The sequence below is a fragment of the Uloborus diversus genome, chromosome 1 (assembly GCF_026930045.1).
Source record: "Uloborus diversus isolate 005 chromosome 1, Udiv.v.3.1, whole genome shotgun sequence".
NCBI lineage: Eukaryota > Metazoa > Arthropoda > Arachnida > Araneae > Uloboridae > Uloborus > Uloborus diversus.
This window is the reverse complement of record NC_072731.1, coordinates 168,276,076-168,295,728: the sequence shown is the minus strand read 5'-3', so window position 1 is coordinate 168,295,728 and position 19,653 is coordinate 168,276,076. Positions and strand designations below refer to the sequence as shown.

Here is a 19,653-nt window from a genome sequence, read left to right as displayed (position 1 = left end):
TTTTTTTAACTTATGGTTGTGCTATTGTTTGCTTTTAGATTTCACATATATTTTTTATATTCAATGTTAGTAGATGCAATGTAGTCAATGTTTTTAGCTACAATTTAAATGTACGTGTTTTATTTATTAATATTTTTAGCTACTGTATACACTAAGTATCCTTTTTTAACACGTTAAGTGTTTGGTCAATTACTTTATATACGTGTCACCCAAAGACTATTTTCAACTCTTTAGTTCATTTTGCTACTAAAGCGTTTTTTTTTTTAGTTTTATTAAACCATTATTTTTTTTTTCAAATAAGATTTAGATACTAAATATTGCTAACACTTGTAACTCTTAAGTGAAATCTTTGAGCATGTGTTCGATTTTTATAATGGAATGCATCTTAATATTCTAATGCATTATTTGCATCAGACATTTTGAATGCTTTCTTCTGGTAAATTCATGTGCAAACATTGTTACACTCCGCAGCTCTGATTTGTGCGTTGTTAATTCTAATAAGCCGCTGGCTATTTGTCCAAAGGAAAGTTGGACCCACAAACAAACAAGTTAAGCTAATAAAAGCGCGTTAATTAGAATAAACTAATAACTTATCATTAATAAATAATTTGATTATCGAATATTGCATTGTCATCTTGTCTGAGGTTGCATTCCAAGTTTTAAAAGAATCTGATCACAAAAAGTGGGCGAAGCCTCAAATTCGTCAGGTTTCTTCAGAAAAAATTTGTCTTTATGTAAGGCTTTGGTTTTTAATGGATGCACTGGTGCATTACAAACTAACATTGTGAAGAAACAAAGTAGGGTAATGCCAAAAATGTCTGAGATTATAGCTTTTAGTAGTGGTAACTACTAAATAGACTACTCAGTCTATTTAGACTGACTTTTTGCGGAATTCTGAGAACAAATGAAGATTAATTCAAATTCAAATTATGATGGAATACTTCCGATTAGAAGGAATCACTGTTGTGCAACTGGATAGGGACGCCTTTATATTAATTTGTTCAGCTGCAATCAAAACATGCCAGAATAGCTCCAGGTCAGTCGCAGTAATAGTTACTTATACAGATCTGCTCTAGATTCTAACTGAAAGAAGAATGTCTGGGACATCACTGTACTTTTTACCCTCAAACCAATTTAGTAGAAAGAAAATTTTTTCTCCAGGTCATTCAGATTGCAGAAGTGTTGCTGAAACATTTTTTTGGTGGGAGTAACACTTAATTCTCTAGACATCTTACGATACAACGTTATAAGAATTAAGTGACCAGAACTCCTTTTTAAAATTTAAAATCTGGCAACTCTTCCACCCACCAGTGCAGTAGCTTCACAGCATCCATTTTGTGTTTACCTAAAAGTAGAACGGTGGCTGAAGAAAAAAATGAATCCAATTAAATAGGGATGTGTTATGAAAGAAGGTGGTCTGTTCACAACGCTTTTGTCACTTCCTGAAGCAATTCTGCATTTAATGTTTTTGTGACTACAAAAGACAGTAATTATGTGAGACTGTGATCCAGATGCCAGTGAAGACGAAGACCTTTAATGTTCCAAGTTTGCATGCATTGTTTAGGTGAAATAAGTAAAAATTCAGTTCCTGAGTTTAGAAGATGAAGATGATGATATTGAACGATGATGCTTTTTTTTTTCTGGATTTTATTGACATTACTTTTTTCTCTTTATATTTTTTACATGTTTTTCAATAAGAAATGTCAGTTTTTATAGTACTAAATGAATGATATTCTGCAATTTTTTTGAAAATTCTTTATAAGGTCACTTTTTTTCCCTTATCATATTCTCATTACAAAACTAGAAATAGCAAGATTTCTTTCAGAAATGGAATAAAAGTTACTTGGTTATTCAATGAATGGAATATATCAATCATTTTGCAGTTAATATTTTAAAAAGGACACCATATTTTTTTTTCTTTTAATTTTAGTAGCTTATCTTTTCTGCTGAAAATCAGTAGAACAAAGAAATTTTAGCTTTTGGTGTCATAACAACTGTTTGAACTTTTTTATTGGTTAATTTAGGTTATTTGTCGAAACAGTATTATTTTAGAGCATACAGGTTTTTTTAGAACTAAAAAATTTCCATTTTTGACCGAGATATGAGGAAAGCAAAAAGTACTTAGGCGGCCATCTTTGATCTGCCATTTTGAATGGAAGCTCACATACAATTTACTACACATGCTATGAGGAAATAATTCTGAAAATATTTCTTAATTATAAATTTGTGGTACAAAAAATCCTAAATTTACTGGGCTAATATTCTAATTCAAGATTTATGGCTTTTTTATGTAACCCAATAAGTAAAGTAACTAAGGAGCAATTTTGAGCTAAAAAGAAGCATTAGAAAAAATTACAAAAATTAAAAACCAAAAATTGGCCCATATATTACCACTCTCCCCTACTATGGCCATTCCTCAGGATTTTTGAGGTTCAGTCTCAAATGTTTTTAGAGATGATCATCAAAAAACTAATGATGTTTAAATCCACAATATATCCCATTTTTCTGAAAAATAGTCAGCTTTAGAGATTTAGCTCCTTTGTCCTCTCCCTTCCCCGTTTTTTATGGTGCACAAATCTCTTGAAAATCTGTAGGAGTCCAGCAAAACAGTAAAATGCGCTACTCTGCATCACAAAGCATTCATTGGGACAAAAATCCAGTTTAAAGGAGAAAAAACAAACGAGTAAACGTCCACCAGGGAAAATTAAATGGAAAAGGAACAGCAAGTCATGTCAAGTTTCAGATTTAAAACCATAAACTTGATAGCTTCATAGGAGCCAGATATGTATATTACTTTAAAATCAAAAATCATCACGAACATTATAGCAAAGTAGAGAAAAGTACAAATCTTGAAATATTACACAACATCACAAAAGAGTAGTATTTTTTCCTGTAAAAAATAATTTTAACCAACAAATGAGTTAGTCCAGTCAATAGGTAGAAAAAAACGGGCTTACCTTACAAAAAATGGGGTCAAAGATTTTTTTTTTAATTTGTATATACTAGTGCCAATATGAAAAAACCAAGTTATCCAACACGAAAAACGTCGGGAGAAGTTTTGGGGGCCGAAAACCCCCAAAAATTTGTGACTTTTTGCGGTATTTCCAAAATATCTCAAAAATGGTTAAAATTAGAGAAAAACTTCGAATGTAAATGTTGAAGAAGATTAAATTTCCTTCAACTTTTGTCATTACAACATTTTTGTAGCATGAAAAGCAAGCGAGTTACAACTTCTTGAAAGTCACACTTTTTCTGAACCCCTCAGCAAAGTTCGTAAAGGCCCATCGGATAACGAAGGAAAAAAGGAGAAACACGGACTGCCTGACCTTGGAAATGATTTGTCTTTCGCAGCTGAGGGTAAATCAGCCTCTGTTTCCTTTAACATAAACAAAACACCCCCATTCTATCCCTTTTTTTTCTCCAAATGCGATGTATCGACTCAATAGCAACGCGTATTGGTCATTTCAGAGTTCGAGCAAGAGTATGTTTTATCAATTTGTGTGTTCTGTATTACAATTTTTTTTGTAGAAATAATTACGCCTGACCAAGATGTTTTTTTTATATTTGCAAAATCAGTTTGAATGAAGGCGAAGTAAGGATTGTGAAGGAGAGGGGAATAATAGAAAATCTTCAGAGATGCAGTACAAAACGTCAAAATGAGGATCATCAGCGATTTTTGAAGGACTTAAAAGAAGTAATAATTCACACTGCCTGTCACAAATGCTATATCAATGAGCAATCAATCTCTTCCTTCGAAGTAATGGTTTAACCTAACTTGGTAAGCTAAATTCCCCAAGAAAGATTTCTGGCAAATTATAACAACAAAAATCGTCTTATCCAACTTCTTAAGACGTATTTCGAAGAGGATGACATTGAAGCCAGGCAGGTTCAAGAAGATGCCGACTTACTGTTCTTTCAAAAGTGAAGGAAATTGAAAAGATTGTTATAGCGAGTGAGGATATGGATCTGTTGGTGCTGATGACAGCTTTAGGACAGCCTTTCAGCAACTTGTTCTTTTTAAAACCTGGAAGAGGGAATACTTGTGATTTGTTTTTTTTCCCCACTAAATCCTTTAAGTTTGACCCCAGCAATATTCTTTTTATCTAGGCGTTTAGCGGGTGTGATACGACATCGGCAATCTTTGGCCAAGGCAAAATTAAGTTGTGCAACATAGTCAAAAAAATTCCTGAAATTTCGGAAGCTATTGAAGTATTTATGGATCCAATCAGTCATCATGATGCCGTAGCTGCAGCTGGAGAAAATATTTTGAAAATATTATACGCAGGTGACGCAAGGTATTTGAACCTATCTTTGGATACTTTGCGATTTAATCTTTTTATAAAACCAGTATACAGAGCCAAAATAAATTTTGCAGTGTGCAAAAAAAAAAGAAAAAAATGCTGGATGTTATCATTCATATTGGTGCAACCAGCAAATTCTAAGTTGGTTGGGCAACATAATTGATCTAGGGAAATGGGGTTGGAAACACAGAATGCAAGGTCTATTGCCTGTTGACTTGAAAAGTGATTCAGCTCCTCAGACTCTTTTGAAGATTGTATCTTATTGTACCTGCAAGAAAAATTGTACTAGAGCCTGTTCTTGTTGCAAGGTGGGTTTGAAATACTCCAGCATGTGCAAACACTGCAGAGGCATAAATTGTGAAAATGTTGCACAAATTTCATCTTTGGATGAGACTGCAGAAGATGATTTGTCTTAGGAGCTTTTGGAATCACAGCAGCAAGGAGATGAACAATTCAAGGGACCACAGATTCTTTCTACCCCCTACAGATTCTGAACAAGGAGAACCTGGGCCTTCAAAACGGCTTTGAAGAAGATAAACAACGTATTTTGTTGTCTTTTCTCTATTTGCTTTAAGGTTGAATTAATCTCCCTGTAATTTAGATGCACGTATTAAACTTCCACAGTTCGATTTTCATTTTGAAAGGTAATTCTTTTGGGTTTTTCATTCTTAAAAAGTCAGTTTCTGCAGAATATTTTCAAAGTGTTCATTACGCATTACTATTGTACCTTCATTTGTGCATTATTGTGTCTATTGTTTGCTTATTAGCACCCTAATATTTATTAATTTACATTTATATTCAATTATCGCATTTTCGCTTGTAATAGTTAAAAAAGATGGTACGAATTATGTGCTTTCAATGAATGTGTAGATTATGTAATTAAATTACAAACTGAAATATAAATCAAATAATATTGGAATCTGATGAAGACTACCTCCATCAGATCCGAAATATTAGTTCATGAGCAGTGGGGGGAGGCTTTATTATTATTATTGTATCAACATAGGATGTATGATTGTGTTGTTTGTTTGCTTATTAGCAGGGCCTGATTACCGCACAGGCCTACTAGGCCTGGGCCTGAGGCCTCCTCTTCCTAAGGGGCCCCAAATTACTTAAAGAATTATGCATAGCATTACAACTATACAAAAAATACACACATTTTTAAAATAATAGTCTTCAGGGGCCTCAAAATTATTATGGGCCTTGGGCCTCACTTTTAGTTAGTTGGGCTCTGCTTATTAGCTGCCTAATATTCATTCCTACACATTAATATTTAAAGATCGCATTTTTGTTTGTAATAATTAGAGTAGAATGTACGAATTATATGCCTGAAATGAATGTCTATAATGTGTAGTCCAGTTACAAAATGCAATGTATCATCTGTTATTGGAGTCTGATGAAGATTACCCCTGTCAGACCGGAAATGTTAGTCCGTGAGCAGTGGAGAAGGAGCAGGAAATTCAAACTGTCGATAAACTCTTTGAAACTTAAGTTTCTATTCGAGTTCTAATAATTGTGACGCTTTGTTTTCGGTGTGAATGCTTTTTTTTGCGGAGTGGAGGAAAACTGCCTATTTTCAAAGAGCTATAGCAAGTTTGTTATTTGTGCTACAAAAAAGTTGTAAATACGAAAGTTGTAGGAAATTTAATGTTCTTTAAACTTTGTATTTGATATTTTTTCCTAAGTTGAACCATTTCGGAGATATTTTGGAAAAAACAAAAAAAGTCATACATTTTTGAGGTTTTTCGCCCCCCAAAAGTTCTCCCGGGGTCTTTCGTGTTGGATAACTTGGTTTTCCCATGTCGGCATCAATATGTACAAATTTTTAAAAAAAAATCTTTGACCCCATTTTTTGTAAGGTAAAATGTATCTATTGACTGGACTAAGTAAGCAGCAAGTAACTGCCACTTACCGACAGGCACGTCATCATATTCTGAGACTGCAGTTCCATTCCGGTGCTGCATTAATTTTAGCTATATGTTGGTACTCCCTTCAATGAGAGGACATCTGCCTCCAGTTTGCTTATTGACTATTATTTCCAAGGGTGCCCACCTAGGGGGAGGGGGGTTGTGGCGCAGACAGCGCCATTGAAATTTTTTGGGGGGTTGTTTTCAGGGGTATTTTTTTCAGTTCGAGGGTCTTGCTTTTGGGGGGGAGGTCTTTGCATTATTTAGAGAGGTGCCCTTGCTTGTAGGGGGGGCACACCTGTTATTTCAGACCGATGAGTTCATAACAAAGACGAAACAAGACTGGATGCCAAGATCTGGCTGTCAGAAATTTTCATGTAGCTATAATTAAGTACTTAAAATGATGAAATATATTTTTCAGCTCTTCTGTAAGTGTCACCATTTCTCAGTAGCATATGTACACTGCTTGACAATTGCTAAGGAACAATTACACTTTTCGGAATAGTTAAGAATAGATAACAATTAAAGAAACAGAACGAAATATATAGTCAGTAGGGAGGATGTGCCTTTATTATAAGTACAAAATAATACAGATATTACTGCATCAATGAAGTAAAAAGTTAAAAATAAAAAAATAATCCTACTTAGATGATTTTCATACAACCACAAAAAAATGATCTTGGTCAGAATGATGGAGACATGAGTACCTTAATATGATGTACAGGGTTTGTCCGGAAAGTAATGAGCCTTATTTTATTGTGACGCGACCGTACACCGCCGAGCGGCGCGACCGCTTGGAAGTGGTGGGGGGAACCCTAAGCTTTCCAGCGAGCCATGCCTCAGTCGCCTCCGAGCTCTGAAACGGTGAGGACGTCATTTTAAGGAGACCCCTGTTTTGCGCCCTTGTCATACTAAAAAATGGAAAGAACGATTGAACGTTACGCGATAAAATTTGGTGTCAAAGTGAACAAAACTGCCAAGGAAACCTTCGATATGCTTCAGGAGGGTTACGGGGAGGCTTGCATATCCTATTCGCAGGCAAAAAGGTGGCACAAAGCTTTCAAAGAGGGTCGTGAGGATGTCGACGAGGCCCGGTCTGGACGCCCTTCAACCTCGAAAACGACAACAATGTGAGTTGTGTGCACGAATTGTTGAACTCAGACCGCCGAATGAATGTTCGTTTGTTGTCAGACTCGTTGAACTTGCCGAAAACAATTGTCCGTGAGATTGTGTCGGAAGAATTGGGCATGCGAAAGATTTGCGCAAAACTTGTGCCCAAAGTTTTGACCGATGCTCAAAAAGCGCATCGCTTGGAAGTCTCCAAGGAGATGAAAAAAATGTGTAGTGACAACCCTAATTTTTTGGACAATGTCATCACTGGAGATGAGTCATGGCCCTGGCCGACTTTTTTTTGTTTCCCAAACTGAAACGAGAGCTGAAGGGGAAACACTGGGACACCGTGGAAACCATCCAGTCTACTACGACGTCACTTCTAAAGAGCTTATCGGTTGAGGACTTCCAGGGAGCCTTCAATTCATGGAAATCGCACTGGCAAAAGTGTATCGACGCAGAAGGGTCGTACTTTGAAGATTTTTAAGTATTTGTAAGAATCTGATCATTAAAAGTATTTTTTAAAAAATGAGGCTCATTACTTTCCGGACAAACCCTGTATGGTTACCAGGGACACTGATGCACAATTTGCATCTGTTTTCCATACTCCCCATTAATTATTGACGAGTGCTTGGGGGATGTTTTCCCACTCCTCTCTCAATGCGGATTAGAGTTCTTGTACTGTTTTGGGAGGGACGGTTCTTCGCGCAACACCTCTGCCAAGAGCCTCCCAGGGAAGTTCAATTGGATTTAAGTTAGAAAGTAAGCAAGACCACTGCATACGGAGAATATTTTCACTTTGCAGTGTGTCTGACACTTCAACGTTCCTGTGTGGCCGTGTATCGTCGTCCGTAAAGAGAAAGTCTGGGCCTACAGCCCCCCCTAAAAAGACGAACAAAGGTCCAGCATAACATATCCGCAATACATTTGCGACGTGTGGCTTTCTTACTCAAAAATGTGAAGCGGTGTTCTGCCATTGTGCATGATGCCTGCCCACACCGCGACACTTGGGCCGTACCGATCACGTTCGCAAACAAATTTTTGTGCATAACGTGTTCCACACTCTCTCCACCGTAGTTGGTGACCAGAATCACTTGTCACACTGAAACGAGATTCGTCCAAGAACATCACTCAAGATCAATTTTGATGACCCCACCAACATGTTTCTTACACCAGCGTAATCTCTCTCGACAATGGCGTGGTTGAACTTAGATGCAATGTACGGGCTTGAGTGCATGCAAACCGACATTATTTACTCGCCGTAAGATGGTTTTTGCAGAAACATGCGTACGAATAGCAGTTGTTCGATTTGCAGCTATCTGTCCAAGAGAGAAATTTCTGTTTCTTTTTGCCACGAGGGTTACATAGCGATCCTCTGAAGGTGTGGTGCTCCTACCACGACCCCCGACATGCTTTTGCAAAACATTTCCACCTTCAGCGGCCATCTTTAATCGGGAGATGGCACTTTTTTATACACCCATTGCAGGAGCCACAGTGGTGACCTCTTATCCTGTTTCCAGTCGTCCAACCGCTCGTCCACGATCATAGATACTCAAATGATGTCTTGCTGACATTTTACTCTTAAGTATTTCAAGAACCAAACAGAATTTCAGAGAAAAACCTTTTTTAACATCCAGCACTATTTTTGCTAAAAACCAAACAGCGTGAATTTTTGTACGAATCTTGAGAGTGTATGCACTGTCTTTTATACAGATAACGAGTTTTGATCCACCACGCTATCTGAACTTGAATTTATTTCCATTGGCCAGGTGGTTGAGGTACAAATTTGCATAAATCACTTGTTCCTTAGCAATTGTCAAGCAGTGTAGATAATTATTTCAGAAAGTTTTGATAAATGAAATGAAACATCAAAATTCATGGAGAAGCGAAATACTTCTCTCTAACAGCTGGTGTTCCCATAGGGTATATTCCATATACGCCGTATACTATGAAACAATTTTTAGACATATAGCGTATGCCCTCAAGGCTCAAATTATATCAATAATAATTAATCATTCATATTATGACATATTATGTATATGATCGCTTACACATATTGTGCATAGCTGATTACTGGAAACCCTCCAGAAAAACTGATGGGAACATCACTGCTCTCTAACGAATTTAAATTTTTAGCTTGATGCTGCACATTCCAAGCATAGGCAGCTTGTACAGGGCGAGGGGGGGGGGGGTAAAGTAAACGGGCCTTGCTTCCTCACTTTTCAGAGATAAAAATTAACAATTGAATGAAAAATGATATTTTCCACCAAAGTCACAACCAAAAATTCCAAGTAAATCAACTTTTCTCATCTTTTTTCATCAAAATGCAACTTGGAATTTGATGGAGAAAGTCAGCGGTGGCCATCTGTAGGCCATATTCCATTTTTTGGAGGTCATAGAATCATGAATGTAGAAGTGTGAATATCAGGAGAAGTGCTAACTTAAGTCCCTGGTGAATTTTCCAAGCAATTCCAATTAAAAACATTTTACCATATAGTAAACTTTGTCGCATATGCAAACAATGACAAAATTTTGAGGTTTTACTTGAATCTATGACACTGGAGCTCTTTTTATAGCTTCAAAATCATATCCGTCCCTTATGTGAATCGCAAATTTCAAAACAATTCTGTGCATTATAAAACATTGCAGTAGAAACAAATACAAAATGATGTAACGTGCTTTATGTTTATCTATGAGAATTGGCTCTTGTGTTTTACAAAAAAAATTGCATCAATAAAAAAAGCATTTTATGCTAAAAACATTTATTTGGCTCCAGTGAATTGTGCAGGATGAAGCTATTTACGTGATGTATAAGTTTAAATCGAAAATTTTCACTTTAGTTGCATAGAATTACTGGTAAGAATTTTCCAATCTTTACTTTTCTGTCTCTACCAAATGAAGAATCATGTCAGCAATGCAAATTAAGATCCAAAACAGATTAATTTCTCAGATTATTTTTGCATACCAAAAATAACTTTTCTGCGATGAAAATAATAATGTTTTTAATTTTTGAATCTTTAATTAGTGATGTTCAGCAATCAAATTTGTGGAAAATTTGTCATGTTGGAAGCAATTTAATTTTTATTTTAAAAACTCTTAACTTATATGTGTTATTTCTTCCTCAATCTATCCTCATATAAATAAAAACCGATGATCGAGTAACTCGCGTGTTTCAATAATGAAACTTGCACCACGGCATAATAATTTGATAATATGTCTTGGTATAATGTTTAACATGCAGAGGGAAAGGCTTTATTGTGACAAGGATGAACTTGATTCTGTAACTTAACTGTTTCACTGCTACGACTGTCATTTCAGGGGAATGAAAAAATGATCAATAATGAAAGCTACCTACTGGAGTTTAGGGTTAATCCACTGGAGTTAGGGTTACAATTTCAACTATCAAAATATCACCACACTGGCAATGGGTTTGTTCAAATGTAGAAGCAATTTTAACCGTCATACCTTAACAGACGACTTTCTATTTATTAATAATTTCAGCTTCAAAAAATATTTATAAATCGAAATTTTGAATGAGAGATGTTATACCGATAATTCAATGGCTATCAATATAAAGTACAATTTATGTCAATATTACATATATTTAATACATATTTATATTACTCATATAAATTATACAGGTAATGTATCAGATCCAATCAGTATAAAAATTTGTAACACATTCGTCAGATCTGTAACATCTGTATCAGATATGTAACACTCTAAAATGGGGGGGGGGGGGGAGGCAGCGCCGGATTTAGCGGAGGGCAGGCGGGGCTTCCACAATAAAATTTTTACAAAATATCCTAACTTTTGCGGGTCGAAAATATTGGATATATATATATATATATATATATATATATATATATATATATATATATATATATATATATCTCAAAATATCCGATATTTTTGAAAATATGATGATCTTTCCAAACCCTGATTAGGGGGTCTCCACTCCTTCATTGGCCCGGGGCCTCTACACTTCCAAATTCGGCGCTGGGGGGGGGGGGGGAAATACTGACCTTGACCCTAAATTTAAAAAAAGATGTTTCTAATCGTGTGTAGTTAAACTAATCTATTAATTTCAATTTCCGAGTGGCTTTAAAAATCGAAAATTTCTGTGATCGAATTGGCACCTTTTCCTGAGATTCACCCTAAAAGCTTTTAATAGCAACTGAATTCTACAAAAAAAAAAAAAGTTTCTGGGGCCACATCCCCTAACCCCACACGTCTTTGGTGCACCAGCCACCTAAGGCTCCAAGCTTAAATTTTTAGGAGGAGAGAAGTCTAAACTTAATGAATGAAACTCTGGATGTTATGGAATGATTTATATATTACATTCCATTTTTTGCTTGCAAATCATTAGATGAACATCTGCAACAAAGCTTTTACTCATCCGACTTCGCAGGGCCTGATTATCAAATGGGCCAACTAGACCTACGGTTACTTCTTTTTAGACGGCTACAAGGTGTACAAGGACTCTAGTAAAATTTTCTGAAGACGGTGAAAATTTCGGAAATCATGAGGAAGCCAAACTCGCCATCCCCCCCCCCCCCCGAAAAAAAACCCTCTTCAAATATGCATCCAAAAATATTTAAAAAAAAAAAAAGAAACATTTTTTTAAAAATAATTTTTTAGTTTTAGAATGTGTTTTCAGCTCAAAATTTTCGGAAATGGCAGCCCAAAATTTTCGGATTACAAACAGCCTTGGGGCACCCTAATGGTTGAAATTGTTTTAGCTAATGGCTTTAATTGTAAGGTATGACTACAGTAACACAGAGTTTAAGCTGTGTTTGAAAGATCTTTTGCAAAAAAAGCTAAAACTGAAAAACTAAAAAAAAGCTTTAGCAAAAATCATAAAACGTTGAAGGTTAAATGTTTACATATTTTTCAAAATCCTCAATGTTTCATCTATAGTTCAATGTTTTATCTAAATTTAAAGTTCAGCATGACATCGTCAAAGAAATTAATAGGCAGCAGCTATATTTCTTTTTAATTAAAAGTTAAAAAAAAAGAATTGTACTTTTTATTGAGAAAAACAAAGTTTTATTCTTAAAAGTGAACTAGTCTACTCCCCCAGTACATGCACCACTGGGAGGGTGTAATGCTTATTAAGACTGTTGTTCAACTCAATAGTGATTTTAACATCTTAGCTAAGATTTCTAATAAGATTAAGTTGAATATCACCATGCTAGCTAGCTTCCTCCCCCCCCCCTCGAATCATGCATGCAAAAAAGTGACAATGACTTGCTTTATTTTTTTAATTTAGACAGTATTTTCACATTTTATGAAAAATGCAACCGTAGCGAAAACCCTGATGTGACACTACCATAAAAAAGTGTTTGGTTGGCCTAAAGCCACCTTATATCTTAATTAGGCTCTCTGCTACTCGGGACCAGAATACAATTTTTGAGGACACGAGGCAAACTTATTTGATGTCTCCCCCACACCAATCATGACTAATACTGCCGTGGGCAGGGGCGGATCTAAAGCCTTGTGATTGTAGGAATTTTTTTAAGGAAAAAAATATTATAAGAAGAGATAACAAAATTTAACACATGTATTTTACTGAAAAAGAAATATAGGCCTTAATTGGGAGATAAATTATATCCCTAATCCTCAAAACAAAACTTTTATTTCCAAAATTTTTCTCCATCTTTTACATCATTTCTTGATTTCAACTACAGACACTTGAACGATCTCTAAATGCTGCTGTTCTCAGAGTATACCTATTGTTCACAAGACCAAAGAGAGCCTAAATTTTCGTTTTTATGGCTTTGATTTCGAAACTAGGACGAGAACCCCCTTTTCCCGTGCCCTTTCACAAATGCCTTGAAATGTAGCAAAAAATTACATTTTAAGTCTTTTATTTGGAAAAAATGTCAACGGAAACTACCTATCACTTAACTTGCTTAAAAGCAACTTAAATGAATTTTTTTGGAACTTCAATTACAAACGAGTTTTGATAGGACCCCCTCTCCCCCTAGTTTATATCATGATGATTGCTTTAAAAGGAGGTTTTTTGGAGGAGCTCACGAATCTTCTATCCCTTTCTAAAATATGCATAAATATAGTTAAAAATCGAATTTTTAGAGCCTCAAAGACAAAACATTTCCAGGAAAGAAGGATTCTAAGCACCTTCACACTTCCTTAAACGTAAGCAAACATTAAAGGTGCATTTTTAGGCTGGACAGCTGAAGAGCTAGAAGAGCACCCCTCCTCTTCTAACTTCTCAATGTATAATAACAGAATATTTTGGTTTCTAAGCTTTATTTTCAAAAAGTATTTTGGGACCAGCGCCCGAAACCTGACCTTTCTTCGTACATCATCAAAAATAGACAAAGTGCGTTTTTAGTTTCCTAATTTTCAAAAATTACTCGGAAATTTAAATTTTGAAACAGTTTTGAGGGAGATTCCTAAATCCATCCCCTCACCTAATGCTCATTACCCCGAAAATTGAGTTTTTAAAACTTCATTTTAATAAAAGTTCTGGGGAGTTATCAGGGTCTAATTTCCCAATAGGCAGAGTAGACAGTTACCTAGGGTGGCAAACTTTTCAGGGGCGGCAAATTTGCTATTATAATACACATTTGAGTTAAATTGTTATCCTTGAAAGTAAAATATTAGCATTCTTTCATTTTCCACAGAGACAATTTTTTCTTGTAATTTAATAGTGATTACTTTCACACATCTTATGAAAGTCAAATGTTTTTCAATCATGGTATTTGCCGAATCGTCAACAAAATTTGACGAATAAAAAACTCTCTGGGAGATAACTGTGATCATTTCATCGGGGTGCCTCAGAATGTGAAACGCGATCATTTCTTCGTAAGTTTGACAGTTTGAACCTGGGGTACACTTTTTTACGTTTTTTTGAGTCAAGGATATTTTGGTTCTTTTAGGGGGGAGGGGGCGGCAGATTTCAAATTTGCCTAGGGGCGGCATGAAACTCAATTCGGCCCTGGGGAGTTTGTTCAAAAATTTCGGATGGCCCCTCCCAAAACAATCGGCTGGATCCGCCACTGGCCGTGGGCAGGTAAACGGCAATATCTGCAGAAATGAGTTTTTGGGATACAGTTGGCTCTCTGTTTAACGACTTTCAAGGGACCACAAAAAATCGTCCTTAAGTAGAAATCGTCCTTAAATAGAATGCTTTTAACACTATAGTGGACCATCTGGGACTGTGAAATGCAGTCGTTAAATAGAGCGTCGTTAAACAGAGAGCCAACTGCTTTTGAAGAAATGAGTGTTAGATTCAATGCTAATAATAAGGAATTGTTGGTATTAGATGCTTTTATCGTGCCTCTTTTTCAGCGGAAACCAAATAAGCAAACTGATACAATAAGGGTGACATACAACAAAGAACAAAAATGTAAAAAAAATACAAAATTTGCAATTACTGCCCTTCACCTGCTCACAGCAGTATACTGTAAAGTATCTTGATTCTTACATAATTACCAGGGTTGCCCCCCCCCCCCCTTTGAGCAAGAATCCTTCCTAAAAGAGAGCAAAATACCTCTCTAAACAACCCTCCCTAAAAATTTCAATGGTGCAGTCTGTGCCATGATGCCCCCTAGGTGGGCATATTACTAAAACCAGGACAAATGTGAAAATATTATGTATGTGAGAAATTTGTTGTCATATTTTGCCAGCTCGGGATAATACTTAAAAATTTAAATTATATAACTTCAGTGTCGGACCTAGGGAGAGCCTGCTGGGCAGCTTCTGAGCAAGGGGAGAGGGTAATTCACCCTGTTTCAAGGGGAAGGGGCAAATTCACCCTATTTCTGTGGGGTTTTTTTTAAAACTTAGTATAAAAACTTAAAGGCATATTTTCAATTAAACTTTAGATACACATTTGGTGTCCCCGAAATTTTGGTGCTTTGGGCCTGTGTCTTACTTTAGGCTTTGATCCTATGCTGAAATAAAATCATTACTTGAATTCTTGGAGTAGAGACGGAACAGCACACAGAGAATGTCTCTGAAGGGGAAGGGGGTCATAACACAGACTGGTATTTTTAAACCTTTAGGAGTGTTTTGGGGTAATTTCCTCCTTTTGGTAAGGTCTTATTCTTAAAGGGAGCAGGTGCTCTGTAGCATTTGAGGTGGCACAACATCACTCTAGAGGGGATGAGCAACCTAAAATTATGGGTGCGAACATCATTATTGTACAGTTTAAAAAATATGTCCTAAATTCAATCTTCTAGAAGGTAAACTGAGTAAAGGATAACTGGATCTACTCTGGTAATTTTAGAGCCTTCGATTCAGACTCCTTAACCCCAAAATCAGCGACTCTGAACCCCCAAGTAACTGGTAGGGTTTCGGACTTTGAGAGAAAACGAGACTCTGGCTCTAGGAATTTTAAGCCTCTGACTCCCGCCTCATAGTCTTCTGCCCCAAAATAAGAGAGGCTCCGACAGTACAACCCCCTCAAGCCTTAGGGGATCTCATAATCAACAAACACTCTCGAAAATCAGGCCCCGCTTCATTTCTCAGCCTACACAGGCTTCAACTGAACAATAATATTCCATTTGAGAGCAGTAAAAAGATTGCAAGCAACAAAACACTTACTTCAAGAAATAAGTTTGGCCAGCAGCAGTCTTGGCCATTTCCCATCCTGGTGGTAAAGGTGCATTGTCATCGAGAAGATCCCCATAGCTCCTCTGCCGCAAATGCTGGTGATGATCAACCGAAGGGCCACTCTTGTAGGCCTGCTGTAAAGAAGCAGGGGAAGAGTGGGCCCTCGGGTGGTTAATCTGCAGCCCGCTGGACACTTGCGGCAGCGGCGGTGGCGGCTGCGTCTGCTGGGTTGGGTAATTCGAATTATCAGCACTCGATTCCCGGGAGTGTGACGCAGATTTCGAGCCCTTCTCGGGCTGTTTAAAAAACGATGGTGGCAAGTTCCTTAGTCTCATAGGCACAGTCAAGGGTACTTGGTAATCCTTTGGGTGGATGACAGCATTGAAGAGTTCGTCGAGCTTTGTTTCGCTATCACTACGGATGTGCACCACCTGATTCGATTCAGTTTTCTGTTTGATGACATCTTGTTGTTGGGACATTTTCTTCTTGATATTAACGAAATTATTCTGTTGCGGGACGACGTCACCCAACAGAACAAACTGTCCTTTTGAAAGAGGAATTGTGGATCAATACCTCAACACTCAAAAACAAACCATACCAACTCCGCTACTCCGAAAGTATTGACACACACCACAACACACTCTTCTTACGCTGATACACTCACTCACTGACTTTCGCGAAATTTTACAACACTTGCTCACGCCTATCGCTGGCGAATGGTCTCCAGTAGGTTGCCATAACAAAAGTTACTCTGGACCAATCAGAATGCTCGTTTGGCCTTTTTTTCGCCAAGGAAGATTCATGATCGCCAAATCCATGTTTGACAAATTTATTTTCTCTCTTTCATGGCTGTTTGTTCCTGAGTTGAAAAACAGGTGCGTATAGAAGGGTGAGTATAAAAATAAAATCAGAAAAAAAAGAAGCACTCTGGAAAACCAAGAGTGGAAGCGTTGCGAAAGAATATATATAAATCTGTAAATCTTTATTTGTCATTCCCGTTATATGGTACAATCATTTACTCTAAATCATCAGTTTCCAACCGGGTTCGCTAGCAGTGACGGCACGTGCCTCGTGCCTTAATTAAGCGGTTGGCCCCGCTGTGAAAAGTTTTCACAATAATATTGATACAGATAAAATGAAGAGAGCTATAATTAGTAATGCTGAGCAACAAAAGACAAGTATAGTTCTTTTGCAGTTTCTTTATTTCGCGCTTCTCTTCAAGCGTCAAAATTAAAATTGGTGATTTTAGAAAATAATCCACTTGATTATTTTTTTGAATTTCTAGATAAACAATCCAAGTTTAAAGACACCCAAGCCATGCAACTAGTAATAAACAATACAAAGCATTAATCAAACTACTATTACGCTCTTAATACCAACACGATCAATTGATCACGCATCAGCATTAATTTCGATTTAACCATGCTTCCTTAGATCAAATTACGAACGTAACAATATTTTTTCCAGAAACAAACAGTTTCCTTAATTGCCTTTATATTCTTCTTTTTCAAAATTAGAATCATCTTCAAGTTTTATTGTGTGAAACCACATCACAATACCTAGGGGTCACACATCACATCCATAGTTTCATTTTTTTTTTTTTTTTTTCGCATTTTAATAAAATATGTATTTTTTTTTTTTGAAATTTTTGTATGCATTTAATGATTAACCAATAATTTTTTAATGCCATTTAAAAAAATCAAAACACTTAAGAGTATTTCAATTTTATAAAAAATTATTCGGCCTTTTTTTTTTTTTTTTGCACATATTTCAGAAATTGTTTTACTAAATGATCACAATAATCATTTCTAAAAAGATGTGCATTCGTATGTTTATCCTATTAATTAAAAATATTCAGTCGTTAATAATGTAAAAAATCATAAAACTTCCAAACTAAAATTAAAACGTCCTATCTCTTAATCCCTTGCACCAGAAACATGTAACTTTACTTATTAGCAGTGGCGTAGCTAGGGAGGGGCGGAGGGGGCGGTCCGCCCCGAGCGGCACTTTTTGGGTGGCGGCAATTTCACACTTTTGATGCGAAAAAATTTAACGCGTTTCCCCAATTAGTAAATCATGTTTTTGATCTTTTTTTTTTTAAGTCAAAATAAAGGTCTTTTAAGTCTAAGGTTGTGGTACGACTTTGACAATAAAATTACTCAAATACAAAACACGTGTTGGTTTTGTGGACATCTCAGGATTATTCCGCTTTTTTTTTCTCTCTTCCTGCGTCTGAAGCTACAGACTGAGGGCGGTGTCACATTTTTCGGGAAGAGCAACCGGAAGAGCCTTCCTATCCCTTAACGTCACCAAACAGCCCAAAAGTGCAGTTTTAAGAAACATTTCCAAAGGATAACTCCCACCCCATCCCTTCACATCTAATCTTTTAGCCTAATATTGAGTTTTTAAAATTTCAATACCAACAAATTCCTGAGGGCGGTCAAGCCCTGACCCTTCCTTTAACGTAATTAAGGATAGTCTAATATTTGTATTAAGGACATCTACTTCGAATTTTAAAATCCCCATTGCATCCAATGTCCCCAAAAATAGCTTAACGTTGGGTTTTTGAAACTGAAATTTCAGAAAAATTCTAAAGTAAGGATCCCAAATGTGCACGAACCTAGCGTCATCACAGTTGCTCCAAATTTCGTTTTTAGAAATTTCTAAGGGAAGACCGCAAAGCCTTCTTTTCTCAGAGATGAAGAGCTTAAAATGAGCAACTGTTTCGAAAAAGATTTCACGTGGGAAATCCCCCTCCGAACTCCCTCTCTCACAACGTTGTCCGTCAAACAACGTCTAAAGTTGCGTTTTTAGGACGTCATTTTTAAAACGTTTCATGGGGAAACAGGAAAACTATCTGACTTCCCAACATTTTTGGAAATAGTCAGAAATTTATGCCGTGAAAGATAGCTTACTCATAATTCCGTTTTTGAAACTTCGGCATCGGAAAATTTCTCGAGAACTCGCTTACGTTCCCCATTCTCCTTAACGTCATCAAAGATAAACTAAAATTGATTTCAAATTTGAAAATATTTCGGGAGTAAAATCCAGTCTTTGTTGGAGTTAGGGGAGACCCTTACACCACTAGATACAGCCTACATTTACGTGCTTTTCAGTTTAGTTGAAAAGCTTTCCGGACAGCGCCGCTGAACCTTCCCCAATGTCTTCACGTATCCAAAGATAGCCTAAAATTGCTTTTTTAAGACTTCAATTTCGGAAAATTTCCTTGCGAACTCCCAATCCCCCTAACGTCACCAAAGAAAGCACAAAATTGATTTAAAAAAAAAAAAATCTGGAGGGAGCTCAAAGCCTCTTTTCTATAAACCGTTACCGAAAATTGCTTAAATTAACAATTTTGACTTCACTTTTAGAGTTTTTCGGCGGAGTTCTGAATTCCTTTTTTTTTTCTTCAGCAAGAAAAATAAGAAGGAAAAAAAAATATTTTTTCTTTTTTTTAAATCTTTTAAAAACACTTTTAACTCTTTAATGTATGAACTATTTCCCATCAAAAGGGCGGCAAATTGAGGAACCGCCCCGGACGGCAGAAAGCGTAGCTACGCCACTGCTTATTAGCAGGCGTACATCTGCGTACCCGCAGAGCGAGGGGCCCGCGTCCTTTAAGGGGCTAACGGCCCTAGAAATTGAAGAAAAAAATAGAAAAAAAAACTAGCACTAAGACTTATTCACTTTACAAATAGACACTGCTGGCCACTAGGGAGGGGCCCTACATATTTTGTTGCAGGGGGGCCTTA

The 19,653-nt window shown here is 36.6% G+C and overlaps 1 protein-coding gene across 1 annotated transcript in view; it reads right to left on the bottom strand.

Moving 5' to 3' along the window:
- The window catches only part of LOC129233468 (transcriptional coactivator YAP1-A-like), a 171,915-nt gene extending 155,362 nt beyond the window's left edge, over nt 1-16,553 (bottom strand). The window contains exon 1 of the mRNA XM_054867492.1: nt 15,893-16,553. Coding sequence (XP_054723467.1) covers nt 15,893-16,380 — 488 coding nt within the window. The 5' untranslated portion in view covers nt 16,381-16,553. The remainder of the gene's footprint in view (nt 1-15,892) is intronic.
- Nucleotides 16,554-19,653: the final 3,100 nt, after the last annotated feature.